The following is a 22,902-nucleotide window of genomic DNA, read 5'->3' on the forward strand; positions in this document are numbered from 1 at the left end:
AGTAAACCCATTTAAAAACCACCATCTTCTCCATCCACCCACCCAAACTGTGCAACCCAGGAGAAACTATTCTTCCCAGTTCTGAGACACAGGCAGATGTGCGATCACAGAAAACAAGTCATGGGGTAGAAAACCCAGCACTACAGCTGATGGGTTCCCAGCCGGATCCACTGCGCAACACAAGTCCCAGTCTCAGGAGAGCACTCGTGAGTTTCTATTCTTTTTTAAAAGATTTATTTATTTATTTTATGTGTATGAGTACACTGTCTCTGTCTTCAGACACACAGAAGAGGGCATCAGATCTCATTACAGATGGTTGTGAGCCACCATGTGGTTGCTGGAATTTGAACCCAGGACCTCTAGAAGAGCAGTCAGTGCTCTTAACCACTGAGCCATCTCTCCAGCCCTGAGTTTCTTTTTTATATAAAAACAAAGTGGATTTTATTTAAAATATAAGGGGGCGGTACCCATTTTGGTTAAAAGTTGGCCTGTAGTGCTTTAAAAGGATTTTAGCGCCCTCACGCCAAGGGCAGTTTGACTGCTAAATACAAAAGTGAAGAGAGTGCTTAGTTGGGTCACACCAGCAATTCCCTCCCTTTCTCTACAAATCCTTAGGAAAGACTACAGTTGCATCTGACAGCTCAAGTCTCAACATTTCAAAGCAGAAGGGTGGAGAAGCTGGCAAAATGGGGGGGGGGGGAGAAAGAAAGGAAAAAGGGTATATTGAGAAATATAACTGACAGAGGCAGCCGCCACTTGTGGCAGACCACCAGTCTGTTGTCAGTGTTTTCTTCCCAGTGGCCCTGACATCTTCCCAAGCAGTCTGTGGTAACAGCATTCTTGAGCGAATGTGCCCAAGACTCGGGATGGAAAGCCTGGAGAGTCAGCAGACAGAAAATGCTTTGTATCCACTCCTAAGTAACACACGTGACTAAGGCCAACACAGACTATGCAGAGCTCACAAAAGGGGCAGCCTGAGCAGCAGCACCTGTCACCCTCCCTGGTAACAAACCACAGCAAACACATGCCAAGCCTTGTTTCCATCTGCTTCTCAGCATGCCTGCTGTGCCCAGTGTCTACCGAGCAGTACACACACCAGAAACAGGAATAACTGTAATTACCATAGGTCTGTTCTCTCCCTCCAACATTTCCGCCCCACACTCCTTGAGCCTCACCCTAAGCCTGCCTAGCATCAGGAATGGCTAGTGCGTGGGAGCAATGCACTCAGGGAGCACTCAGAGAGCACTCAGGGAGCAATGCTCTCCTGGCGGGGCTGCTCTCTAGCTGCCTCACCAAGTTCTTAGGCCAGACCAGAAATTCTCCACTGTACCTCTGACAGGAGGGTGGGAAAGCCACCTTCTGAAACCAAAACTGTCTGTTATTCACAAGGCAAGCCCCAGGAGCCTTTTTAAGAGCCTAATCTAGTGGGGTTCCATAGACGCTAACCTGAAAAAATGGGGTTCACTGTCGTCACCCCGTTTGACCTACAGGGTAAAAACCCAGAGGCACCAGTGAAGTTCACAGTTCAGAGCAGCAGTTTACTGGATGACGGAGAACAGATATTCCCTTCACATCAACCGGGGAGACCCACTGGAAAGACAGAAAGTGACTTCAGAATGGAGATGCTACGAAAGATCCCCAGAGTTTCCTTCCTCTCCGCCTACACCTGACCGCCATATCACTATAGGTCTGTCTCCTGGAGTTACTTTTCTCAGAAAAAGTCTAGTTTTCAATAAAAAACAAAGGCACAGTAAAAACAAAACATCGGAGTCAGTACAAGAACCCATTTAGGTATGACAAGGCCATCGTAGTTGAGCAGATGGGACTTAAAATAGCATGCTAAAGACTTAGCGGGAAGGGGAGGAGTGGGGGATAAAAATTGTAAAAACCAGACAACAGGAGTCAATGCCACAGATCAGAAACACTGCAAAAGAAACAAGGAACGGGCTTGTGGGCACAGAGCTAAAGTTCAAATTCACTGAGGAAATCTGAGCTGCCACAGGTTTAGTAGAGACTTCAAATGCTAATAATAAAAAAGGACCGAAAAACGAGGGAAATAATATCTAACTACAGAAAAGTTATAAAGACTAAAATAGGAGCCACACAGATCCAATACACAAGTAACTTTGAAAACAGCACAGGGCACAGAAATATCTACTGTAAACTTTACCAAACAAGGAAGAAACTACATCAATTCTGAGGAACTGCTAACTTGTCCTGGACAGGCCATTCCTATAACAGACAGTCACTGTAAGAAAACAACCAACCACAAACGCATCTCTGAACACAGATGCAAAATTCCTGAACAAAATATTAGCAAATCAAAGTCCAACCAGACATAAGATAACCAAACAACCCATGATGAAACTCTGTGCACGAACACCATTTCTCTCTGAGTGTGTGATGCATGCGTGTATAAAGCATGTATACCCATGTGTCACACATGGAGGTCAGGGGTTGATTCTGAGGATCTTCTATTGCTCCCCACCTCACTTTTGAAGCAGGATCTGTCTTCCTGAACATGGAGCTCACTTCAGCTACACTGGGAGACTGAAGAGTTTCAAGGATCTCCCTGAGTCTGCTCTCCAACAAGGCCTGTGGCTATAGGCACATGCGACCTCACATGGATTTGTATATTAGGGCTTAGAACCTGAGCTTGGGTCTTCAGGCTTGCACATCAAACACTTTACCTATCCTGTAAACACAACAATAACAACAAAACCCCAAACTCAACAGAGCAGCAAGATGGTTTACTGGGTAAAAGATACTTGCTGCCAAGCCCAAGAACATGAGCGCAATCCTGGGACCCACATACCTCAAAGGAGAGAACCAACTCCCACAAGCTGACTTTTGACTCCACACATACAGCCCAATGAAAACAGGCAGAAGAGAGCCAGAGAGACGGCTCAGTGGGTAAAGGTGCTCAACCCAGAGTCTAACAAGCTGAATTCAGTTCCAGGGACCTAAATAACAGAAAGGCTCTCACAAACTGTCCGCTGACCACACGTACACCTACACACACACCAAGCAAACAAATGCATGCGTGCAAACATCAATAGCCTAGAACAAGCATTTTATTACGAGATGCCTAGTAACCAGAAATATATGGAGACGGTACTGTGGGGGTTGGAGAGATGACTGAGTAGTTAAGAGTACTCCCTGTTCTTCAGAGGTCCAGGGTTCTGCACTAGCACAAGTCTGACAACTCACAACTGCTTAACACTCCGGCTCCCAGGGACCCAACGCCCTCGTCTAGCCTCCACATAGCACACATTCACCCCACCACCACACACAAAAGAAGTCTTCAAAAAAGGGAGGATGTATTTTAAATTATTTCCTTCGAAGGAAGCTGGTACATTAGCCAGCGGTGAAAGATGAATATTGGTTTCCAGATGTGCTTTTCCAGGGTCATCTCATCTGTGCCGATTCCACGTCCATTAATCTTGTCAAAGGCTCCCTATTTTGGATCACCGAGTCCCTTCAAGGGCTCTTCCAGGCTTCCAAACGAGCTCAGCAGTCAATACTTTAATTGCTCCTTGACACACAAAAGCCTCAGGCTTCCATACTGCATGCCTGGCGAACGGCGCGGCTGTCAGGGTGACTCAACACTACCACCTAGTATCTGGCTGATTCCTCATGATCAATTTCTACCTGCTCCTTCCTCTGTATTAAGGAATGTGGAGTCTTGCTTTTCCAGGTGCAAATCTTGGATGGTACTCCCAATTGGTCAGTACATTAGTCATGTGCTTGAGTTATTTTACACAGCAACTTGTCTGCTCAGTCAAACATGGAAGAAAGGGAGGGGTGGAGAGAACTGTGAGCCCTCCTGTGCATCTCTTTAGTGTCCAGACATCTTTAGTCTCTTCACTGGAGCCTGACCCCCACCTTAGTGACTCATCTCTGCTCACATGGGAACCTGAGGACGTCCATCATTTCGTACACAATGCTCCCTCCAGTCACCCTCTCTGGGACCCTGTCTTAGCTCCAAAGCCCTGCTTTGTCCCCAAAACATCAGGCCACAGCTCTCTTATTTAAAATCAGTCAAGGAGGACCAGGAGGTCTAAGACCAGCCTTGGCTATATAGGAAGTTGAAGGCCACCATGGACTACACGAGACCTTAACTCAACAAAAAACCAATTACGACGACCGCTTTGCTAGGTCAACACAATTCCTTACTACATTCTAAACCCTAACCATAGACGCACGGATAATTGGGTCAAAGAAGCCGGTCTTTGCAGCAAATTCAGACCATTTCCGAACGCCACAACTAGATATGACGCAGAGATATCTTGGCTGTGGGGAGCCCAGCCCCAATGGATACATCCATCCGCACACTACAGCTGTTGGGGACCCAGGGGACCCAATGCCCTTTTCTGGTGTGTCTGAAGACAGCTACACTGTGCTCATATCTCATGTCCATAAAATAAATATACTTTTAAAAATATGAAACAAGTCTAACATCTTGACAATGTTCATGTCCACACCATAATCAAAAGCACCAGACATCAAAGAAAATGACTCCTCGGATGATACAGATACTGGGATGAGAGGGCTTTAAACTTGAGTGTGAAGACTTAACCATTTTAGCCATTTCCCATACACTGAGTGTAGCAACATTCAGTTATCTTCAATATGACGGCCTTCACCTCTCCGTCCACACAATTCTCATCATTCCAAATACTTTTTCTCTCTTCAACATCAATCTGCTTCTCCCACCCCAGACCCTGGTAACCTCTATGCCAACTTCTCAATTCTCCTCTTCTAGGTACTTACTTCAACAAGTGAAGGTATATCAACTTAGCTTTTTGTGTTTGGTTTACTTAGCATAATGACTTCAAACACTCCCCACGTTGTAGCATGTAGCAAGATCTCATCTTATTGTTAAATACATACTGGGTTTTATTCGTCGGATGGCAGGCTGTGGCAAAGGAACCTTGGCTTGTCTTTTACCACCAAGATTGTTTTTTTTGGGGGAGGGGGTTTAGGGGGAGGGGACAGGTGAGACAAGGTGAAACGACCCTGCCTTCCCAGAAACTTGTTCTGTTGACCAGGCTGGTCTTGAACTCTCTGATATCTGCCTAAAGGCATGTGCCACCATGCCCGGCCCACCACTAAGGTTTTTACCGAACCTTTCGTGTGCAGCCATTGAATATTTTTCTTTCGTGAGGTAAGAAGGAGATGATGTTGGCATAGTGTCCTTTCCTTGAGATCTGCTGACTGCCCTTTCCTGTTATTTTATGGAGGTGGCTCTTTGCTTTTCTCTCCCATAGCAGACTGGCCTGGCACTCCTGACACTCCTGCCTCCACCTCCCAAGGTCTAGGACTGCAGATACACCCAACACCCAGATACTAAATTTTTAAAAGAATTGGGCTTGAATTCTGTCGCATGCCCTTTCTTTAACCAACTGAAATGACCGTGTGTGTCCTCAGTGTATTAGTGTGCTGTGATTTCATCGCTCTATCATGGTGTGCCATTCTTTTTAAAATGTATTTAAATTCTGTTCTAGTGTTTTACCACATTATTTTAAATTAATAAAAAATTAATTTTATCTTGTTGGGGTGTTTTGCCTGGAAGTATGTCTGTGCATGACATGTGTGCAGTCCCCACAGAGGCCAGTGGAGGATGTTACCTCATTTGGAACTAGGGTTACAGACAGCTGTGAGCTGCCATGGGGACGCCGGGAACTTAACCCAGGCCCTCCAAGAACAGATGATGCTCTTAACCACAGAACCGCAGGGATGTGTCAGACTGTATCTTCTATCAGGGTAATGCTGACTTCACATAAGAGTTAGGAAGCATTTCTTCCCCTCGAACAAGCGATGCTCCTCTTCCTTGTGTGTTTTCCAATTCAAGGAACACACTTTCCGAGCATCACGTGTGCTGAGCCCTCTCATTCTCAGTGACAGCCACAAATGCTGGCTGGCCAGGAAATGAGGACACAGGCTTCAAGTGTCTAGCTCTGCGAAAGGTATACATTTTCCTCTCATCTTAGTCATTTCACTGAAGAATTCAACATTAAGTGCTATACTTACAACATGATTTTTTAAAGAGAAATACAATATGACGTTTAACCCTTCTGTGGAATATTAGCAAGCCTATACCTTACATACACTAGGAGGGTCTTTGAAAAGCCCCCCCCCACCCACACACACTGGCTGCTTCAACGTTTGCTTCATCGTCTTTCCTGCTCTCAGGCTTCCCCTTCTGCAGATTTAGTGTGATGAACACAGGTACAGTTTTTCATGTTTAATCTGTTTGGTGTTCTTTTGCGCCTATTGGATCTGTGATTTTGCCATCTTTAATTCTGGAAAGTCTCAGACCATTAGTTGTCAATACTTTTGTCCCTTTATCTTTTAATTCTTCTGACATTCTAGTGACAGTTATGTCGCACTGGTTTGAGAAATTTCAGCTGACACATTTCCAGCTCACTGCATCTTTCCGTGGCTGTGTTTAGGAGGCTGATGAGCCTTTGAGCCCTGGGAGTCTTTCCATTTCCTCGCTTGCATTACCAGTCTGCTTGCACTCCCGGTCTGCTTGCAGACTTTACTTTGCACAGCACTCCTGAACATTTCAATCGTGCTCATCTTGAATTTCTTTCTTAGGAATCTGCGTCAAACCCGAGTGGGTCTGGTTTTATGCTTGTCTTTGTGTACTCGGGCTATTTTTCCTTTCCTCTTTAATATGCTTCCTGGTGTTTGAAAGGATTCAATGTAGAATGAGGAAAACATGCTAGACTGCTCAGGTTTCTGTGATTACCTTGGGTTTCCTCTACTCCTGGGTCCTCTCATCTACTCTGGTTTTCTTAAGATCTCTCCAGTCTATCTTATGACTGTGTCTTATGTTTGTGGGTATTGTCCTCCTGCGGCGGAGTTTCCGTGTGCAGGAGGGAGGGGAAGCTCTCTGTAGTTTTATAGCTCAACCTCACACTGTACTGCACTGAGTATGTGGCCTTCAGAGGCTTATCTGTCCCTTTAGCCTCTCTAGCAAGGCAAGACAAATGGTGTTTAGCAGCCAGATGCTTGACCTGAAGGAGGTCAGTCTGTAATGTCCTTTGCCTGGGAAGGCAGAGCTTTGTTAGAGGCAACGCTCCCCACTGTGCTCCAAAAAAGCCAAGCCCTATGCATACCCCTCATGCACACCATAAAAGTGCAAGAGCTTCACGTTCATGTTTGCCTAATCTTTCACATGAGCAAATCCTGTTGAGTTCTTACCTACTGGTGTCCCTCTGGTCCTGCCGTCTAAGGCAGAGGAAGGGTGTGAACATACAGGACCAATCATTTGTTCCTTGGTGAACAGTTATAACCAGCAAACACAGACTGCAAGGGCAGCTCCTCCAGCACGTCATCTCACCCACCCAGTTAGCCAGCCTTACTGGGGCAGGGCAGGCCCAAAGAGGACCTAAGGGACCCTTCCAATCTGCAGCAAAAAGTTAATTCTGTTTTCTTCAAAGCCACATCGAGGAACAGGATGCGAAAGCGGCATTTCATACACTTCACACAACTTTATATATTATATGAAAAACAGGTCCAAGGTAAGAAAGAACACGGGGGGGGGGGGGGGGAGAGGAAAAAGAGAACAGCTTAACCAAAACCCCAAAACCCAATATGTTACAACTGAGAACATTTACATGGGGTTCTTATGTGGACAAAGTATGATATTTCAAAATTATTTTTATATCTATAAACATTAAGTATACTTGTAAAATGAGACCTAGAATGAAGCTTATCAGAGAACAAAGTATATAAAATGACAACTCTTTATTAGGGCTTCAGTAAAACAATGTGTCTATTAAAATGACTCCTGCTATTTAGGACAAGCTGCTGCCCATCACCCTGAATTCCATAACCGTCCAAACGAAAACAGCCAAAGTTGTGCTGCGCAAGTCTTATCTGAAAGATTTACTTATGTAAAGTCCACTTCAAACAAATAAAATGCTCAAATGTAAAATCTAAAAACCCCTCTGACCAACTCTTAATTCTTGATTTTAAAAATAATTAGTGGCCTTTTGCTCATCAAATAATACTGTAAAGGTGACTACATTTTAAACATTATCTTAAAGACTGACTCATGTGTTAAGAAGGCCCACATGGAGAACATTATTGCTCAGCATTTGGGACACTCACTGCTTCCAACCAAAACTAGATAAGCCATTAAGTCAACGGTTGTGAAAGGATTAACATGGGCTCTAGGTTACGACTAAACAACAAAATTGCATATAGCCACCTAAGGGAATAAAAAGGACTTTTCGTTCCAAAATGTTAACAATGAATTAATGCCTATGTTAATCACAGGCAAAGATCACAGGGTAAAGGACATTAATACTAAAATGTTAATTCCTTAGAACATCTTAATTCTGCATGATGCTAAACACATCAGTAACTAGTGAGCTAACAGCCTAACAAGTCCACGTGGAATGATGGTAGACACACGGAAGGTGGGGGAGGCAGGGGAGGACGACACCCTGAAGGAGTAAATAAAACACATTTCCAGCCGGGCACAGCAGCAATGCCTACGGTCTCAAGACTTTGGGAAGATCAGGAGTTCAGTTCCAGCCTGAGCTACACATGGAGACCCGTCTCAGAAAACCAAGGGTGGGGACACAGTGAAGCAGGGGAGCAGCTGCCAAACATGTGCAAAGCCCTGGGTTCCATTCCTAGCACTACACACACCCAAAAACCAAGGCTCACAAAGAAACAAGCAGCATATGTTATGCTGAACTTAAATGAAGGGGTTGGATATGATTGGCTCAGTGGCAGAGTAACTGTCTAACACAGCAAGGCCCTGTGCTAATCCTCAGTACTTCAAACCTCCACAAGAAAATAACCACGGTACATCTGCTAATAGTGAGCTCACATTTCCATTTTCATACTAAAAACTTATTTGGATTTAACAACTCATTAGTTGAAAGATGAATCCAAATATCAAAAATATCAAAATGTAAAACGAAGCACAGACGAAAGCACACTAACTCTGTACCATTCTAAGTACTGTGTGGACATGCATGTTCATGTGGATTCATGGTGCATGCACATGTATATGCAGGTCTGGGAGGTTTTAGAGGACATCTTGGGTATCCTCAGAAGCTATTCACTTCTGGGGGCAAGAAACAAGGAAGTTGTAAGTGGCCTAGCTAGGGCTTGCAAAACAGGCTAGGCTAGTTGGCTAGCCGGGCTCAGGGGTCTGCCTCTCTCCCCAATACTGGGAACACAATTATGAACCACTAAGCTTTGCATTTTTCTTGTTTTTCTCTCTTTTGTTTATTAAAGCACAGGCTCTGGGACTCTTAGGCCCTCGTGTTTGCAGAGATGGGCTTTACCAGCTGACTTGTTCCCCCAGACAAAGTCTGGTTTCCAGGATGGGGGTCTCACCATGTAGGCAGAGTGACCTCACAGTCTTAACCCCTTTGTGTCCGCTCATGGGGGTACTTACTAGGAGGCAGATTGAAATACTTCTGATCGAATGGTCCAGCATCTGAAAGGCCACAAGTATACTTTTCAACATTTCATGGACACAAGTTTAACTAGTTACTAGTGAGAACTAGAAAAACCAACATCCGGGAGGAACAAGGGAATCACCTTGTGTGTCATAGCTCATTTGTTTAAAGAGAGAATCAACAGAATGAATGTTATTAGAAAAAAAGACAAGTCATCATTACTAGGTATCGCTAACTTTTAAGATTTAATCCATTTTTAAATAGCTTTACATCTATACATATTTCAGTAAGAGCTGCTCTGTTCTTTGCAATGACATCACTAACCAACACCGTAGGCTCCACTGCCATCATTTCTTTCCCACTCAACACCATCTCTGCAACACGGTACGGATCTACTTGTTTTTAACTGCTACATGCCGTTTCTTTCTTGGAAAAGGCCATACTTTCTTCATTCATCAGCCCACTGCTAGGTCTCCAAGGTTTTATACACACACACACACACACACACACACACACACACACACACACACACGTTTCTTCTTCATTACTTACATGTTTCTAGAGCCTCTAATAGAAAGGAAATGTAGATCCTCCTGCCCTGAACTCCAGAGCTGTAGGGATTACAATAGGCATGTTTGAACTATTCTTTTTCTAAAATTATGTTGGCAATCCCTGGACTTGTATTTACTTACTGAGACACAGTCTCACTATGTAGCCCAGGCTGGCCTCAATCTGTGGCAATCCTCCTACTTGCCATAAATGCTAGGAGGACAGGCAAGCATCCCCAGGCCCAGGTTTCACTTCTATTTCATGTGAATTTTAGGATAATTTTATAAATACTAGAGAAAGATGGTATAATATTATTTGAAACTGTACTGTCTACAGATTTTCAGAATTGAAAATTGATGATGGTGAGTTTATCTATATACACATTTTTCTGCACGTTCCCAGGAGTGCCGACTTTTCCAGAGATCTTGGTTTGGCGCCTCTACCTGACACTTCAGGTAAATCAGGCACAGATAAATCAACACATGGGGCGTTTCTCACCCATACGGCCTCTCTTATGTATAGACAGAGATGCTCTCTGAGAAAAGGCCTTCCCACACTCATTACACTCAAAGGGCTTCTCAGCAGTGTAGCTTCTCATGTTACAATCAGTAATGAACACTGAGGCTCTCCCACATGTGCTGCACTCATACGGTTTCTCCCATGTGATTCTCACATGAAGAGTAAGTGAGGAGACTCGAGAGAAGGCTTTCCCACACTCGTTACATTTAAACGTGGATTTTTCCATGTTCAAGGAGATTCTGTCTCTGACTGAAGGCTTTTCCACACTGATTGCAATGATAAGGTCTCTCTCCAGTGTGGATTTTCTCGTGCTCCGTCAGATTTGATTTCTGGCTAAAGGCCTTCCCACATATTGTACACACATAGGGTTTCTCACTGGTGTGAGTTCGCTCATGTCTGATGAGGTTTGACAACTGAATAAAAGCCTTCCCACACTCAGTACATTCATAAGGTTTCTCTCCAGTGTGGATTTTCTGATGGGTGATAAGATTTTCTTCCCGGCTGAAGGGAAGAACTGTGCATACATAAGGTTCTCCCTGCGTGGCTTTTCATATGAATGATAAATACTGAGCACTAAGAGAAAGCTTTTCCACATTCATTACATGTGTAGGGCTTTTCCTCTGTGTGGACTCTCAGGGCTTTTCCTCTGTGTGGACTCTCATGTGCAGAGTAACAGATGACTTTCGGGAGAAAGCTCTACCACATTCATTACATGTGTAGAGTTTCTCCCCAGTGTGAATTTTCTCATGCTCAATAAGATTCTGCTTCTGGCTGAAGGATTTTCCACACTCCTTCCATTCATAGGGTTTGTCTCCAGTGTGGACCTTCTCATGCTCAGTGAGATTGGATCTCTGACTAAAGGCTTTCCAACAACCCTTACATGAGTAAGGCTTCTCCCCAGTATGGACTCTCTGATGTCTAATGAGGTTAGACATTTGTATAAAATTCCTTACACATATAGGGCTTTTCCCCAGTGTGAATTTTCTGATGTGTGATGAGATTTTCCTTTCCGCTAAAGGATTTCCCACATTCTTTGCAGTCGTAAGATTTTCCTACAGCATGATTTTTCTCATGTATGAGGAGGTCACATTTATGAAGGAAATCTTGTCCACACTGATTACATAGAAAGGGATCTACAGCACAGGGTGAGCAATGGTCAAACTGCGCGCCACACTCACAGTCAAAATTCTTGTCTCTTACACAGACTCTCTTATAACTAAGTGTGTCTAAATTTCCTTCCAAATCCTTATTGAGTGAATCACAATCATAGAGGCTTTGTCTTGAAGCAACAAGATCTGAGCTCAAAGGAAAGATTTTTGCAGCCTTTTTAGTCAGTGACATTTTCGTTAATCAGAATTTCCTGGAGGCAGCTGTGCCTTTCCTCACCAGGGTTTCCTGTTGTTTCTCCATCTGTGCATCAACTTCCCAACCTTCTAGAATGGAGGACTGAAGATCATTACTTGTGACCTTCTCTATCACTATACTTACTATTCACGCTTAGAAATCTGAATCCTTATGGTGGGCCTTAGTCAGCCAGTAAAAAACTAAAATGCAAATACCCTCATTCATAAAGACTGAGAAGTTAACTCCTGTAGGTGACATTATAGGGAAAAAGCGACAAAAGCAACCCAAAAACCTGGCACGTGTATGTCTAAGTAGCACTGATGGGGTTTTGAAAAACATCATCCTTGATTATAAGGAAGAAATCAGCAAAGACAATGAAATTAAAATAAGGGGTAAACACACAGTGGACTAGGGCAAAGGTCAAGTATCAACAAGACAAAATTCCTATTTGTGGTTAAACGTGGCGGGCCAGAATAAATTTGTATGTTTATTTCCCTTCTTTTCCAAAAAGAATAAAGGGCCAAACTTTAAAGGCCTAAGAAGTAGAAGGGAACATAGAGCAAACAAGGTTTCAACAAGATGGTACAAGATGAAGGACTGTTAGTGACAAGGACCAGGAGACAAAACCCAAAGGCAGCAGGCAGGTGCTCCTTCTGACCTCTGCTTTTCTACATCACACTGAATACTTGGCTAGTACAGTGAGAATAGAAAATTTACAGTTTGGAAAGGAGGAAGCCATTTGAATAGTTTCTTCACATGCTCAGCTATGCAGAAAAATGGAAGGAAAAAAAAACTCAACAACTAAAAGCTGCTGGTAGCAGCCATTACAAGATGGCAGGACACAGGTTAACATGCAAGAATGAACAAGCAGACTTTGAAATGAGCACATCACTAGTACTCCTCAAAACAAAATAAAGACAAATCTAATAACGTACGTACAAAGCCTGCAACGGGAAAAACATACAACTCCTGACTTCTAAAATCAAAGAATAAATGGATATTGCATGCCGATGGATAGGAAGAGCCAAACTCAGCATCTTAGCTCTTAATGTGACTGACAGGCTCAATGCAGTCTCCGCTGTTCTTTACTGTGTAGAGAGACAGATGGTTCTCAAGTTCACTTGGAGATGAAATATTCAGAGAACTCAGTATGACAGAAGAAAATGCTGGGGGCTGAGACCACCTGACCTCAAGACTCGTGATTAAGTCCTAGCAATCATATAGAAAGGAAGACAGGAGAAGAGACAAAGGGACAAAGGAACGGAATAAACACAGGAACAGACTTGAGTAACTGCAGTCAGTTGGTCTTTGACAGGAAGAGACAGGGTCTCAACCACGTGCCGCACATACTGGCCACCTGCACCAAACCTATGCCGCTAGACACAAACCTTACACCCACCACAAAGCTGACAACCACAGCGCCAAGTGTGAAGCACAGCTGTGAACAGGACAAGGCCAGGGCCGTGGCGGTGGCTGGAGAGGTTGATGAGGGCAGGCAAGGGTCTGATCAATGAACAAAAGCAAGCTGAGTATCATCAAAATACCAACATTTCTGCTTTGCAAAAGACTCAAGGGAAAAGACAAGAACAGACGTTAAATACTTACAGAAAGGGTATCATACGACATACACAAAGAACACAGAACATTTGACATTACAAACAAAAACAAGCCAGACAGTGGTGGTACACTCCCTTAATCCTAGCACTTAGGAGGCTGAGGCAGGTGCATCTCTGTGAGTTCAAGGTCAGTCTGGTTTATGGAGCTAATTCCAGAACAGCCAGAGCTACACAGAGAAACCGTCCTGAAAAAAAGACAAAGCAAAACCCCAAACTTCAAACAAACAAACAAAACCTTTCAGGGTGTGGCTGTACGTGCCTGTGGTTCCTCTTAGAGGCTGAAGCAGGAAGACTGGAAGATTAAGGACATCCAGAGCACTGCACATTAAACATGGGCGAGATACCACTAAGCATCTGTCAGAGTAACCAAAACCTTTACTAGGGATGCCTCCAGAGGTAAACGGACGCACAAGCTGCAGCTGGGAATCTAAGATGGTACATCTACTTTAAAGATAATCTGGATATTTCTTACAAAATTAGGTATTTCTCTCTCCCTCCCTCTTGGATTTTTTTTTAAAAAGACCTATTTACTTATTTTATTTATAAGTACACTGTCACTGTCTTCAGACACACCAGAAGAGGGCATCAGATCTCATTACAGATGGTCGTGAGCCACCATGTACTTGCTGGGAATTGAACTCGGGACCTCTGAAATAGCAGTTGGTGCTCTTAACCACTGAGCCATCTCTCCTAACATATTCTTAAACAAATTTACTACATTATTTCTTTGCTTGTGTGTTACTTCAGGGAGGGATACCTGTGCAGTGTGTGTGGACCCCCAGGCCTTGGGCTCAGGTGGTCAGGCTTGGTGCACCATCTCACTAGCCAACAAAATCAAATGATATTTCCACCTATGATTCAGTAAACATACTCTTTGGTATTTGCCCCAATGGATTAAAAAAGCCAAGCTTAATATATATTTTATATATATATGATAAAACTGACAATTAAAATTCTGATTAGGGAGCAATTAGACACCACACCCCAGGCAGACAATACAGACCTGCTTAAATATAACATCTGTAACATCTCTTCCAAGCACAAGAGGAAAAAACAAAGGATGAGATAATTCACACTATCCTTCCTAAATAGAACTGTACAAGGGCCCACATGTGACTTATGGGATGCCATCTGTAGGTATGAGCATTAGACTGACAATTAAACGAGGAAATGCACTAGGAGATTAAACAGAGGCAGGCAGCACTCAGAGGTAGAAAGCATTTCATTAGTTCAACCCCAAGTACTTTCTGGATCATTTTTCCAGAAAACTTCTAGACATGTAAAAGTCAAAGTTTCTTCAGTCCTTCTCCAAATTTGGTGAGCCACTTCCTACCCTCACATAAGTCCTGCTGTAACTGTTGCTTGACTACACCACCGCTTACTGATCTGTGTAAGAAACTGGCTGGCTCTCTACAACCCAGGCAGGAGAAAGGTTTCCTTCTGGAAATGAACCAAAGGCTCTAGACTTAGAAGCAAGCAGATGCAGAACTCGGGTTGATAAAAAAAGCAGGAGTAATTTGAATGTTTATATATCGGATGCTGAGACCTCCAATCAATTCTCATGAGTGCCGTGTAGGGTGTTTGGCATGTGCCTCCAGGTACCACGGCATGGAAGTTTAAAAAAAGGCCTATAGGTGGTGGTATCTGGGACACTGAACCAAACTTCTGGGTTCTGATTTAACCAGTACAGTCTACTACTCAAAACAAGCACAAAAATTTGTATTACCTTTTAAGAATATGTAGAGTTTTCCTAAAGGAGGGGAAGATAAACCAGGGAGAATGCATTTCTATTGGCTTTGGAGAGGATGGCTCAGTTGGTAAAGTGCCCGTCTTGCAAGCAGGAGGACCTGAGTTCAATCCCCAACACTCACATAGAAACAGGCGGATCCCTTTAGCTCAAGGGTCAGCCAATTTAGCCCAACTGGTGAGTTTCAGGCCAGCGAGAGGCTCGGTTTTAAAGGAGGTAGTTGGTATTTCTGAGGATGTTTGTCCTGTCTTCTACTTACCATACAGAAATAACATAAATTGTACAAAAGGAAAACAACAGCTCCATGAGAGCAAGAGACTAACCACAAGTTCTTATTTGTTTCCATGAACTATCACAGAATCCTGGTGAATCTGCCCATTTTATATACCAAAAGCCCATTGGTTTGCATAAATAATAATTATGAAAGCATTTGGAGATTAGATTGTCTCAACTAATTCCAATCCAAAACTATTAGCAAGTATGAAGAGAATGTCAACTATCTACTTATAACTTATTTTTATTTTTATATATGCTTAATGGATAAGCCGAATTTCCAATAAAAAGTATAAAGTGATCCAGAGTCAAGTCCTGTTTAATCACTGTTGTTCTTGGACCAGTGTGTGTGTGTGTGTGTGTGTGTGTGTGTGTGTGTGTGAGATGTCATCTTGTCCTATGCGTTTTCTTACCTGTGAGTGTCATCAACTGCACTCTACTACAGTCTACAAGTGCAGACTACTTTAAACCTGTTAATCAGTTAGAAGCTCTGCTTACCAGGGACCTTTGTATCTTTGCTGCCACTACATAGAAGCCAAACAACACACACAATGAAAGAAAGAACCTTTCAAAGTACAGGTGACCAGCTCAGGAATCGATTAGGAAAACAAGGCACAGACTTCCTCTTCCTCTCAGTGGGTTAACATGAAGTATTGGATACCAAAGTGTGAAACTGGGGGATGAAGAGAGGCAAGGCGGACACTGACGGGGACTGAGCTCAGCATTAAATAACGGCTGAGTCCATAGTTCAGAGTGAAAGGAAGACAGAGTTAGTTCTCTGGTTCTGGAGGCATTAGAGATAACATTCCCACAGGTCCTTTCTAGAGCTAACATCAGATTACTGGGATGAGCAGATATATCAGGTAAGCACATGACCAGAACCTGAAGGAATGAAGGTCCTGAACTGCGGGGTGCCATGGAGAGGACCAGGGATGAGAAAAGGATAAGAAGACACCAAGCTGGAGCGAGGACTGCATCTAGTATGGACCACACACCGTTTGTAGAGAGTAGGAAAAGCCAACAGACCATTGTCACATACTGCAATGTCCGTCATCAGGAAGCTAACCCAGAAATGCTGAGCAAAGGGTCGAGGCTATCTGGAAGGTGCACACAGATAAGCAGGCCAGGCCCGGGGACTGATAACCTCCGCCTTTCCAGGGGAAGAGGCTCTTTTTCCAGGAACTGAAACTTTGACTCCCAGGAGATCCTGAGCCCCACCCCAGCCCTGGGGCAAGAACACAAGTATTAATGATCCCTTTGTCCTTCCAACAAAGCTTCTGAAGTTTTCAATTGGTCTGGTCCCAAACAATCCAGGGGAAGTTGAGAAAAGGCGTCTGGCAAAAAGCACTTTATAAAACAAGAAGAGATAAACAGTGAGTGACAGACACCTAAAGAAAAACCTAAACCTGCAGAGGAGGAAAGAGGAAAGCTATTTCCCAGGGCGCTTTATGGAGTCAATAGAGCAGAGGTCTCCCAGACTCGGTATGGTGTCAAACACATCTCCCTACAAATAAAAGGAACAGAATAGAAAATGCATCCTCAGTAAAACTTTTAAGTATAAGCAAAGAACAGAAAACAGTTGGTTACGGTAGAGAAGTCCAGAGGTCAAGACTTATTTGTTCTCTCAGATAAGATATCTAGGAAAAAAAGAGTTCTGCAAAACATAGACATGTGTTTTCCAACTCTGAGATCCAGGTGTGGTGACACAGGGGGAAGCACCTAGCTGACTACAACTGAGTAAGCAGATACAAGCCTTATTCCAGAAAGACTGGGCACAGGAGGGTGGGAGGGATGGGAAGATAAAGGGATCCTGAAGAGGACAGTCCCTTCAGCTTGGGACAAAGGGTAACCCAACTCTGAACCCGATGGCATGGACAGTGTGAGGCACAAAGATTTCCTATTAGCTTAGAACAATTTTTTCTCTTTCTAGTGGGTCCAGAAGAAAATACCCTGACAACGAGACTCCTGAGATAAACAATGAGAATCAGAAAAGCATGCCATCAAATCTATACAGTGAAGTATAAAAGCAAAACCCCAAAATAATCTTTGAGCTGATGGAGGTGTTTGGAAATAGAAACACTTGTTTTAAATGCACAAGTTGGGGAGAGTGTGTGTGATTCCTAACACTGGAAACAAACAAACAAATATAGAGAAGGAAGGAAACAATCCACAAGTCTAAAGGAAATGCCGATCACACTCGGCAGCGTTCTCAAGCTTTAAAGAAAATACAACAGAGCAACTCCCCACCTGTGAATCCCTGACTACGTGGAGACGAGTGGACCAGGTGACTTAGGTGGAAGGACCGGGTCTCATGCTAACGACATTAAAGTGGACAATGACAAATAAAACTCACAAGACACTGCCCACAATAAACCTTCAGGAAAGAAACAAGGCTTAAAAACTTGATACAGCCAATCTTGACAAATGTAACCATTTAGAAAGGCATTTTCTTTGTTTTTAAAGTGTATTGGGGTGTATATATGTGTACTATGTGTACTTGGTGTCCAAAAAGCTAGAAGAGGGTCTCAGAACTGCCTGAACTAGATTTACAGTGGTTGTGAGCTGCCTGCTGTGGTGCTGGGAGCCAAACCCAGGTTCTCTGAAAGGCAAACGCTGTTAACTGCTGAGCCATGTATGTGTCCAGTACTCAAAGGTATTATCAATTATGGGCTGGTGATACGGCTCAGTTGGTAGAGTGCTTGCCCGGCAGGCACGAAGCCCTAGGTTTGATCACCAGTGTCACATAAACCCAGCAGTTGAGAGGAAGTTCAAGAGATTTCAAGGACAGTAGGGTCTATCTAGATATCTAACCTTAAACAAAGAAACCAAAAACCCATCCAAACACACACACACACACACACACACTCTCTCTCTCTCTCTCTCTCTCTCTCTCTCTCTCTCTCTCTCTCTTTCCTAATCCATGCTCACATACATGTTCTGTCCAGTGTTACATGCCCATCCTCAAGCAGTATTTTACTTTAACTGCTATTCCTATAAATGGACGTCCTTTCTTTTATGTCCTCCTAGTTTTGAGGTACTCATGAAAACTATTGGTTTCTATGTTACATTCCTAGTACCTCACTGGATTCTCAGACAACTTGATAGATCTCAAATGATTCTAGCATTTTACAGAAATACAATCACATCTGTAAATTCAAATGGTTTTATAATTTCCTTTTCAATTCTTTCAAAACATGTTTTTAAATTTTCATTTACTTCCCAAGGAGGCGGAGAGGGCTTCAGATCCCCTGAAAGTGGAGGTACAGACAGCTGTGAGCTGCCATGAGGGTGCTGGGAACCGAACTCAGGCCCTCTGAAAGAACAGCCAGTGCTCTTAACTGGTAGACGTGGCTCCAGCCCCCTTAAATTTTTTTTTCTTAAAATGTAGGTGATTGCACTGTTACTCTCTTCAGACACACCAGAAGAGGGCATCAGATCCATGACAGATGGTTGTGAGCCACCATGTGGTTCCTGGGAATTGAGCTCAGGACCTCTGGAAGAGCAGCCAGTGCTCTTAACCACTTAGCCATCTCTTCAGCCCTCTTCCTTCAATTCTTTAAAAACTTGGGTTTTTTTTTTTTGTTCTTGTCTAATACTCAGGTAAACTTAAAAAACATACAAAACGAAAAAAGAGAACTTAGAAACTCCATTTCTCAAAGTAGATAGAAAACAGACAAACAGAGAACTTGGCAAACTTGTACATCCAGTATAGTCCTAAGAAAAATTCAGCATGTTTTTTCCAAATAAGAGTTAAATCTAAAATACATATGGCAAAATAAACAGGAGAGATCTGGAAACAAGGGAGTGAATACAGCTGAAAGAGAGAGAAAGAGAGAGGTGGGGGGGGGAGAATAAAAAGAATGAAGAACACTTTTAATGTATTTTTGGATGGTTTGCATTGTTTGACCTAGATAGAAGGCACTAAAGACGATGTGGTAAGAAGGAAGGACATCCCACCGTACTTTCTAAGGCAGAATGTAACTTTCAAACCTCAAGACCTGTGAGGCCTGCAGAGTACAAAGGAAAGTGCCACTTACTGTAAGAGACAAGGTGAAGCTTTTCAGGGTGCAGAGAAGCCAAGAACCAAAGGAATCCCAAATATGCAGTAAGACTGGCTTAAAGTACCACAGTCCACAAAACGCTGCCAGTAAGAAGGTAGTGAGAGGCAGGGCGCAAGGATCATAGAAAGGTACAACAATCACAAGGTAAGCTGTAGACATACTAAAGACAGGCACCCTGAAATCACAGGGGCTCTGTCCTCCTGAGGTTTGAAAAAAACACAACTCCAACAGGGCAGAGTCATTCCTAGAATAAAAATGTCACCCAATCTGACAAGTGGCATGTCACACACACACACATCCATCATTTAGAAGACTAGGGTCTTTAACGCAGTCTTGGGAAATGGGGAATAGAGCCCTCACTGAACTGTCCCGTGGCTTTCTCATTAAAAGACACTTCTCACTTATTTACCTGGAGAGAGTCTCCAAAACATCTCTTCCTCCAGCACCCACGGCTCCTCTTCCTGTTCCAACTTGAAGATCACATCTGGTTTGGTGACATGACAACCTGGTTCAGGAAACAGGAAAAATACTTGGATGTTAATGCTAGCGACAATCTACAGCTATGGGGCTGAGGTCTTAGGAAGGAGAATGGAGCCTATGCAAACTAGGAAAAGGAACTTCGTGGTGACTGGAAAGCTCTCCTTACCCACGGTTACTAGGTTGCTGTAGGTCTCCAGCATCACATCTCGGTACAAATCCCTCTGAGCAGGCTTCATTTGCTGCCATTCCTCCTGGGTGAGGTCCACAGCCACATCCTTGAATGTCACTGTTTTCTATTTATATTTTAAAAAAATATCTCAATTAATCTGGTCATCAAAATTAGGGCCTGTGATAATAAGTAAGGATTCATTTGGCTAGTAACCAACGGCCAGTCTTCTCATTCACCGTGTTCCACTTACACAGAAGGGGCAGTCACTATACGACAGTGAAAATGTCCTGTAGGAGTATGTGAGCCAGAGTCAGCAAGCATGCGTTCATGCTGCCATTAGCTGACTAGGGGCAGTGCTCACTGAGTTTCCCTGTAAGAGGAATGAAGGAGCTGAACAGGACTCATAAGGAAGGAGCTCAGACCTGACAGACACCAAGTGTTCTACTTAGTGGGAAAGGGAGCAGGGCAGAGTAACGGGGAAGAGAAAGAGGCAAGAAGGGCATGAATATCTGAAGTTTGAAATTTCTACTGGACTTCCGGATAGAACATCGGGTATGCAGTCAGACCCGTAAAGTAAGGAGCAGAGAACACAGGCCATCAGTCTGAAACTGGAAGATAAATAAATCCGTGGCGGCGAGCATGAATGCTTAATGAGAGCGCGTTTCTCAAACATGTCAAATATCCCAGTAGTTTTATGTTTGTTGCTTTCTTCCTTTTACAAGTATGCCCCATTACTGAAGTTTTATTAATTATAGATGTGAGTTTTCTTACTTTGTGAGAGGTTATACCTTGGCATGGGTGTGAAGGTCAGAGGACGACTTTACTTGCCCTTTGTGGGTCTGAGGGATAGAACTCCAGCTCCACATTTTGCGCACTCTGAGCTCTACCCCCAGGTCAAGAACCAGAGCAAGCATTTCTACTGCTGAGCCATTTCATCAGCCCTACACACTTTATAATTTTTGAATGAGTTTTCATTAGTGTTGGTGTGTTCAATGTGCGACCCAAGGCAATTCTTGATCCACTGCAGCTTAGAGAAACCAAGAGGTCGGTCTAGGCAATGTTTTCTTAGACATGATATGAAAAATGCAGCAGTATGAGCCATCTGGTTACGTCTCTGACTTCAGTGGGAATGTATCTAGTTTTCATCAGTAAAAAAGGTATTGGCTTTTAGTTTATTGTGAGTAAAAAAGTTTGTATGTACATGTGTGAACAATTTCTTTCTTCTTTTCTGAGACAGGGTTTCTTTGTAACAGCCCTGGCTGCCCTAGAACTCATTCTGTAGACCAGGTTGGCGTCGAATTCACAGAGATCATCCTGCTTTTGCCTCTGAAGTGCTGAGATTAAAGGCCACTATGCATGGCTGTTAACAGTTTTTTAACCTTTGAAGGTCTAGGAATCTCCTGAGTGGCTCTGCCAGATCATGACAAATACAGAGGCGGATGCTCACAGCCAACCACTGAACTGAGAACGGATTCCCAGAGGAGGAGTTAGAGAAAGGACTGAAGGAGCTGAAGGGGTTTGCAGCTCCTTAAGAACAATACCAGTCCATCTAGCGAGCAGCTCAGGAAGGAGACTACAGAGTCAAGGAGAGTGAGCAACGCCAGGCAACTATGCAGCACTCACCAGGTGCCCTCGATGCCCCACTGTAAGGACTCCACGCGTGTGTGCGCTGACTCTCTACTTCTCACTATAAGGACTCCACGCGTGTGTGCGCTGACTCTCTACTTCACACCGCAAGGACTCCATGCGTGTGTGCGCTGACTCTCTACTTCACACTGTAAGGACTCCACAAGTGTGTGCGCTGACTCTCTACTTCACACTGTAAGGACTCCACGCGTGTGTGCGCTGACTCTCTACTTCACACTGTAAGGACTCCACGCGTGTGTGCGCTGACTCTCTCTTTCACACTGGACTCTGAGCCCAGAGGCTCTGCAGCACCTTTTCCTGGCAGCTGAGCTCCCTCCCCTGCTCTCACGTTTATCTGCATTTCCTTCGCTTAATTTCATTCCTGTCACTTTCACCATCTTAGTGATAGATGACAGCAGCCCACAACAGCTGCACTGCAAACAACACAGGGCGAAAATGTTTAGAACGTACAGAAGGCCTGGTCATGTCCTCTTCTTCCTGGCGAAGTGCAGAGTCCTTGGAACACCAAGCTGAGGAAAAAGAAGCACAGCAGGTTTGCGCAGAGTTCACGACAAAGGAATGTGAGGATCTCTCTGACCAGATGGTCTAAGATCCCCTAGAAACTTGATTCTCAATGGTTAGAAACCACATCAATCTCCAGGGACTCTGAAATGTATGTGGAAAGCTAAACACATGCTGTCTGATAGATTTCCGGAAGGTTAATAACCTACTGGCTACACAGCAATACAGTATTTCTTTAAGAAAGAGAAAGTCCTGATGTGAATTATAGAAAGTGTAAAAACTCAATAAACCAAAAAGAAAAGCAGTGATGAGCGCCCAGATAAAAAGGTTCTAAGAAACTCAGAAGTAGGGAGGGGCAGGCATCAGGAGAGAGGAGACAAGAGACATTACTTCCAGTTTATAACACCACTTTTAAAATGCATTCAAGTATATTCTCTAGGAAAGGGATGGCAGTAAGAGGGCTCAGCAGGCCAGTAAAGGCACCTCCAAGCCTGACAACCTGAGTTCTATTCCTAGGAGAGAACTTGCACATTATCCTGACCTATGCACATTCTGTGGTACG

The 22,902-nt window shown here is 43.7% G+C and overlaps 1 protein-coding gene across 1 annotated transcript in view; it reads right to left on the minus strand.

Annotated features, from left to right (window-relative positions):
• The window catches only part of LOC308414083 (uncharacterized protein), a 43,218-nt gene that overhangs the window by 17,416 nt on the left and 2,900 nt on the right, over positions 1–22,902 (minus strand). The window contains exons 3-5 of the mRNA XM_080909258.1: positions 22,290–22,348; positions 20,190–20,316; positions 19,953–20,048 (exon numbers count right to left, since the gene is read on the minus strand). Coding sequence (XP_080765384.1) covers positions 19,953–20,048; positions 20,190–20,316; positions 22,290–22,348 — 282 coding nt within the window. The remainder of the gene's footprint in view (positions 1–19,952; positions 20,049–20,189; positions 20,317–22,289; positions 22,349–22,902) is intronic.

This window comes from Micromys minutus, assembly GCF_963924665.1.
Source record: "Micromys minutus genome assembly, chromosome: 32".
Taxonomy (NCBI): Eukaryota; Metazoa; Chordata; class Mammalia; order Rodentia; family Muridae; genus Micromys; species Micromys minutus.